Source organism: Otolemur garnettii, unplaced genomic scaffold, assembly GCF_000181295.1.
Source record: "Otolemur garnettii isolate 467f Iridium unplaced genomic scaffold, OtoGar3 scaffold00014, whole genome shotgun sequence".
Classification (NCBI taxonomy): domain Eukaryota; kingdom Metazoa; phylum Chordata; class Mammalia; order Primates; family Galagidae; genus Otolemur; species Otolemur garnettii.
Window position 1 is genome coordinate 25,221,742 of NW_003852409.1, and position 7,449 is coordinate 25,229,190.

General features: G+C 38.2%; 1 protein-coding gene across 1 annotated transcript in view; it reads left to right on the forward strand.

The window, feature by feature from the left end:
- Positions 1-7,449, forward strand: part of MRRF (mitochondrial ribosome recycling factor) — a 68,696-nt gene that overhangs the window by 5,298 nt on the left and 55,949 nt on the right. The window contains exon 2 of the mRNA XM_012802430.2: positions 1,121-1,332. Within this exon, the coding sequence (XP_012657884.1) occupies positions 1,149-1,332 (184 nt within the window). The 5' untranslated portion in view covers positions 1,121-1,148. The remainder of the gene's footprint in view (positions 1-1,120; positions 1,333-7,449) is intronic.

A 7,449-nucleotide genomic window follows, 5' to 3' on the forward strand; every position in this document is an offset into this window, starting at 1 on the left:
AGCATAGCACTCTACCGAGTGTTACAAACTAAGACTCTGTCTCAAGAAAAAAAAAAAAGTTAGCAGCTTCCAGGGTTTTGATAAGTGTTTTTAATTTTGAGCTGAATGGTAGCCAGATTCCTGGCAGAAGCATCAGCTGGCTAGGACTGTGTTCTATCCCAGAGGTAGCTGTTGGCAATAGCATCTTTCCTTGGTCAAAGGCCTTAGAAGTATAATATATAACTTGTGTTAACACAGTGGAGGGTGGCATTTTCCAGACCTTTAGTTCTATACCACAGAAGACCTCAAACCTCAATCATGGTTCATACTCACATTAAAGTAAAGTGCATTCTAATTGGTAATCAGTGCATAAAGAACCAAAGAAAATTTTAATTAAATGCTGTCGTGTGAATTTTCCAGTCATTTTATGCCTGTTGAAATGGCTTTTTAAATTTAAAGCCCTCTTCTTGTCCTCTGCTCTCCCTCTTCAGACTTTATCAAGATTTTATGCTTTTTCCTAAGTAAGGATTTAATTATCATCATTAAAGGTTTAGTCTGTTGCACGTTTGCTTAACAGGTATTTTTTTTTCCTTTTTTTTATTTTTGAGACAGAGTCTCACTATGTCACCCTTGGTAGACTGCTGTGGCATCACAGCTCGCATCAATCTCAAACTCATGAGCTTAAGCACTTCTCTTGCCTCAGCCTCCCAAGTAGCTGGGACCACAGGTGCCTGCCACAGTGCCTGGCTATTTTTTTGTTGCAGTTGTCATTTTTATTTAGCTGGTCTGGACTGGGCTCCAACCTACCGGCCTTCAGTGCATATCGCTGGCACCATAACCATTGTACTATGGGCACAGAGCCTGCTTAACAGGTATTTTGATGTGGTGGAAAGAGCTTGGATTTTTATAGACCATGGGCAAGTAACTTAAATCTCTCTGAGCCTCACTTCTTCATCCTGTAAAATGTGGCTATATTACTTCCTTCTAGGGCTGTTGGGAAAGGAATTGATGTAATATATTTAAGTTGCCTAGTATATAGCTCAGTTTATAGAAGTTGCTACATAATTGGTACAAATTATTCTCTGAAGTTATAATAGGGTCTCTTTTACTTAGGTTTCCCTTTTTGTCTTATTCTTTTTAGTGGAGGTTCCCAAGGATTGTCTTCAGTCATGGCCTTGGGATTAAAGTGCTTCCGTGTGGTCCACCCTGCCTTTCGCAATTACCTTGCAGCCTTGACCAGACCTGTTTCAGAAGTTACGCTGAAGACTGAGAGTGAAAGACAACGTGATCATAGGCAATGTATAGCCTTTTCATCTGTCCCGGTCCGCCATTTTGCTACCAAGAAAGCCAAAGGTAGAGACATACGACCTCCTCTCCATACCCCTTTTTTATACATATATTTGGCCCTTCAATTACCATAGCTGGCAGAGGTCTCAGAGATGTGCTGGATTTCTCCTTTTGCCCACACGAGGAAATGGTGTCTCAGGTAGTTTAGTTACTGCTTAAAAGGTCACAGTGGCAGAGACAGCATTAGGACCCAGGGCCTATTTTCTCATTACTGTCTTATTCATTTTCTTGATAGCTCAGAAAATGCCTAATTTCTTTCTTTTAGGTTTAGAATTAGAGGTATAAGTGCCAAGAAAACCAGAATGCTTGTGGCTGGGATTACTATATTCTCTCCTTATGGGAGGATGCATGTTGGAAGTATAATGAAAACCAGAAGATTGTTGGGTGAAGGGGGTATTAGAGCCATGGATTTAGATGGATGATCTTAATGGCTTGTGTCATCTAAGAATGAGACTTTGATGTACCACAGGTCTCAGCTTAAATACCACTTCCTCAGGGAAGCCTTCCCTGACCTCTTAGACTAGGTCAGGTCCCCTGTTACCTGCCCTTGTGCATACTATTATTTTACCTTTGATGCATTTAGAACAGCAGTAGTTAATATTAATTAATTGTAAAATTGATTATTGTTTGTTATCTCTCTTACATGCTGGGCTGGCTGAAGATAGGGTTCTATGTCTTTCTTATTTAACGTCTAATGGGGTCTGACATATAGTATATATTCAAAAATTTTGTTGAATGAGGGGCAGAAAATTGTCAAGCAGACTGCCTATTTATAGTGGTGGGTCAAGGAGTCCATTCCCAAAGATAGTGTTAGATATAAGCTGCTAAATATTTTCCCAGACTCTCTTTTTCTGATTCCATACAGATCTTTCCCTTTCTGTTAATAGGAAAATTAACAAGTTGATGAAAGAACATTAATGCTTAGAAGATTATGTTCTGTTAATAGTGAGAGTAGTAGTAACTTTTGATCTGTATGTTGCATTATATTCTTTAAAAGTTCCCATACATTTACTAATTTCATCCTTCTAATTATCCATTGAAGGGATATCATTTCCAGGTGAAGAAATCCTTATAATTATCTAGTGAATCCATATCTTATCATTTTGTAAATGAGGAAACTGAGGTATGCTTGTGAGAAATTTGTCTTTGGTCATATCTAATTAGCGGTAGAACCAGAAACCAGACTTGTGATGCCTGCAGTGCTGCAGTCTTTCAGTGAACTAGACATTAACTGCAGCATAGAAGCAGCGTCTTTTGATGTTTTGTGGGCTATTCAGTTTTGTATTCTTAATTGCCTCTTTAAGAAGTTGATGGTTTGACTTTTTCTTTCAGATGCATTGGATTCTTTCTATATTAGGGACGCTACTCTTTTGTTGATTGTACATGTTACAAATATTTTCTTTGCTTTTTACTAATACTTTTTTAGTGTCTTTGCTGGACATGGTTTTAGTGTAGTCATATTTTTCAATCCTTTATCATTTATGGTTTTTGTGTCTTCTTAAAGAAATCCTTCCCCATCCAGTAGTAATTTATTTCTGATTATCATGTGAGATAAGACATCAAATTTTAGCTTTCTTTTCCATACGGGTAACAAGTTGTGCCAACATCATTTATTGATAAGCCATTCTTTGGTCACAGGTTTGTAATGCCCCCTCTGTTGTATGTCATGTTTCTTTGGATGTTGTTGGCTTTGTTTCTGCATTCTTGATTTTGTTAAACTACTTAGCTCTCTCTGTACTAACTTCCTTATTGCTTGAATCACTGTCAGAAAGTCCCTCTACTATACACAAACACTTTTTTTTCTTCCTTTTTGCTCTTTATTATAAAATTTATGATTGTATGGTCAAGTTTTCTCCAGCAGGATCTTACACAGTGTTTTCTTATTTTTAAAAAAATTTTTGAGATGGTTATTCACTGTGTTGCCCAGGCTGGTCCCAAACTCCTGGGCTAGGGTGATCCTCCTACCCTTGCCTCCTTCGTAGCTGGGCTTCCAGGCACACGCCACCATTCCTGGCATGCACAGTTCATAATCAGGTTTATTTCTGGGGTATCATAATATTTTTGTAACTTTTATATTTTTTTTAAGTTATATATACAGAAAAGTACATATTTAAATCATAAGTTTATGGCTCATTGAATTTTCACAAAGTGAACACAATCATGTAACTGTCACTCAGATCAAGAAGTAAGATATTGCTTGTACTCTGGAAGCTTCACTCCTGTTTCTTTCAATTGTCACTCTTCCACTGTGATAGATAATATACTATATTTGACAGATAATATACTATTTGATAAGTAATAAACTATATTGATTTTAATACCACAGATTAGTTTTTGAACTCAGTATGGATTCTTTTGTGTCTGGATTCTTCTGCTAACAGTCTCTGAGGTTTGTCCCCATTGTACGTTTAGCAATTGTGCATTTTTTTTTTTATAGTGTTCTACTGGAAGTATATACCACAATTTAGGTATTCATTCTGCAGTCGATGGACATTTTGGGTTGCTTCTAGTTTTGAGCTAAAACAAAGAATGGTACTGTGAACATTCTTGTACATATATTTTGGTGCACTTACATATAAATTTGTCCCCTTCCCCTCCTCTCCTGTTCCCATCTGTCTCTTTCTCTGGCTAGATAGGGGCACTAGTATAATTGAGTAAGTGTGATTGGTGATAATAAACATTCTTGTTTTATCCCTGACTTTATAGGGAATAAGCATTTCTTGTGTATGTTAACATCAAGAATTATGTTTTCTTTGCTTTTAGTAGTCTTTTTTTTTTTTTAAGACAGAGCCTCAAGCTGTCACCCTGGGTAGAATGCTGTGGCATCACAACTCACAGCAACCTCCAACTCCTGGGCTTAAGCAGTTCTCTTGCCTCGGCCTCCCAAGTAACTGGGACTACAGGCGCCCACCACAGAACCCGGCTATTTTTTGGTTGTAGTTGTCATTGTTGTTTGGCAGGCCCAGACTGGATTCAGACCCACTAGCTCTGGTGTATGTGGCTGGCACCTTAGCCACTTGAGCTACAGGCACCGAGCCTAGTCTTTTTTTTGAGACAGAGTCTCACTATGTTGCCCTCAGTAGAGCACTATGGAATCACAGCTCACAGCAACCTCAAACTCTTGGGCTTAACGATTTTCTTGCCTCAGCCTCCCAAGTAGCTGGGACTACAGGCACCCACCACAACACCCAGCTATTTTTTGTTGCAGTTGTCATTGTTGTTTAGCTGGCCTGGGCCGAGTTCAAACACGCCATACTCGGTGTATGTGCTGTGCTACGGTGCTGAGCTGTTGGTAGTCTTTTTTTTTTTTTTTTTAAACAGGAGCCTCAAGCTGTCCCCTTGGGTAGAGTGCCGTGGCATCTCAGCTCACAGCAACCTCCAATTCCTGGGCTCAAGTGAGTCTTCTGCCTCTGCCTCCCAAGTAGCTGGGACCACAGGTGCCCACCACAATGCCCGGCTATTTTTTGGTTGCAGCCGTCATTGTTGTTTGGCGAGCCCGGGCTGAATTCGAACCTGCTACCTTGGGTGTACATGGCTGGCACCTTAGCCACTTGAGCCACAGGCGCCAAGCCTGGTGGTAGTCTTTTAAACAACCTTCTATCCCCATTTTTCTGGAAATTTTTCAAATGGGTCTTAAATTTTAATCAAGTGCTTTTGCTGCATTTGTTGTCATGATCATATTTTTTTCTCTTTTAATCTATAAATGTGCTGACTCTTATCAATAGCTTTTTCTGATGTTAAACCACTTTTGCATTCTTAGTAAGAGCCCTTACATATACATAATCTGTATATATGTTGCTGGATTTGATTTTCTATTATTAATTTAGAATTTTCAGTCTATATTTATATTTGAGATTAGCCTTAAAGTAACTTTCTAATATTGATAGGCATAACTTTCTAGTATTATTCTGTAATTTTGATGCTGAGAATGTATTAGCTTCATAATGTGAGTTGGGAAGTGCATCTCTATTTCTTTCTTAATGGGATAATCTTTAAAAATCAGGATTATCAGTTCCTTAGATTTTTTATTTTTGTTTTGGAGACAGAGTTTCATTCTGCTGGTTAGAGTGCCCTGGCATCATAGTTCATGGTAACCTCAACTCTTGGGCTTGAGCCTCCCAAGTAGCTGGGACTATAGATGCCTGCCACAATGCCTGGCTAGTGTATGTGTGTGTGACTTGCTTTATTGCAATATTTGCTTCAGTGTAGTGGTCTTGAACCAAGGCCACAATATCTCTGAGGTATGCTTATACTACATGTATTCTAAATAAATTGTAACAAAAATTCATGTTACTAAAATAGAGCAGCATAATGAACTTCATTGAATTAATATATAGTACATCATATTCCAGGACATTATTTTTCTTGAAAATTATTATTATTATTTTCTTTTTACAAAGCAAAAAATTATATAATTGAACAGAAAAAAACATTTTTACAATAATTGTTGAGAGTTCAATATCTCACAAGAGATAAGTGAGAAAATAAAGGACTTAAATACTACAATAAACCATCTAGATCTGACAGACGTATACAGACTCCTCTCCCAGACAACAACAGCAAACACATTCTTCCCAGTACCCCTGGGATATTTTCCAGGATAGACCCTATGTTAGGCCATAAATTAAGTTCTAATAGATTTTTTTCTTCTTTCTTATTTATTTATTTATTTTAGTTTTTTGAACCAGGTTACATTGATTGCATTTGTTAGGTAAAGTCCCTCCTATAATTGTGTCCTGCCCCCAAAAGGTGTGTCACACACTATGACCCCCCCTTCAACCCCCTTCTGACTTCCCTCTCTCTGCTGTCCCCTTTCTCCAGTGTGTACAAGGTCATTAATTGTCCTCATATCAGAATTGAGTACATAGGATTCTTGTTTCTCCATTCTTGTGATGCTTTGCTAAGAATAATGTGTTTGGCTTCCATCCAGGTTAATACAAAAGATCTAAAGTCTCCATCTTTTTTAATGGCTGAACAATATTCTATGGTATACATATACCACAGTTTGTTAATCCTTTCCTGGGTTGGTGAGCATTTAGGCTGTTTCCACATTTTGGCAATTGTAAATTGAGCTGTGATAAACAGTCTAGTGCAAGTGTTCTTATGGTAAAAGGATTTTTTTTTCTGGGTAGATGCCCAATAATGGGATTGCAGGATCAAATGGGAGGTCTAGTTTAAGTTCTTTGAGGGTTCTCCATTCTTCTTTTCAAAAAGATTGTACGAGTTTAATCCCATCAGCAGTGTAAAAGTGTTCCCTTCTCTTCACATCCATCCACACCAGCATCTTCAGTTTTGAGATTTTGTGATATGGGCCATTCTTGCTGGGGTTAGATGATATCCAGGGTGGTTTCGATGTGCATTTCTCTAATAATTAGGGACAATGAACATTTTTTCATATGTTTGTTAGCCATTCATCTGTCTTCTTTTTTTTTTGAGACAGAGCCTCAAGCTATCCCCCTGGGTGGAGTGCTATGGCATCACAGCTCACAGCAACCTCCAACTCCTGGGCTCAAGCAGGTCTCCTATCTCTGCCTCCCAAGTAGCTGGGACCACAGGCGCTGAGCCCATCTGTCTTCTTTAGAGAAGATTCTATTCATCTTTCTTGCCCATTGATACGAGGGATTGTTGGTTTTTTTCATGTTGATTAATTTGAGTTTTTTATAAATCCTAATTATCAAGCTTTTGTCTGATGCAAAATATACAAATATCCTTTCCTATTTAACATACCTAAGTCCATAAACTTGTGTAATCGACCATATCAACAGAAGCAAAAACAAAGACCATATGATCCTCTCAATAAATGCAGAAAAAGCGTTCAATAAAATCCAGCATCCTTTTCTAATTAGAACACTGAAGAGTGTAAGAATAGGTGACTCATTTTTTTAAACTGATCCAAGCCATCTATGACAAACTCACAGCTAATATTTTATTGAATGAAGTAAAACTGCAAGCTTTTCCACTTTTGTCCTCTATTGCCACTACCATTCAACATAGTGCTGGAAGTCAAGCAAGAGAAGGAAATAAAGAGCATCCTAGTGGGAACAGAGGAGGTCAAACTCTCCCTCTTTGCTACAGTATGATCTTATACTTAGAGAACTCCAAAGAACCATAGGACTCCTGGAA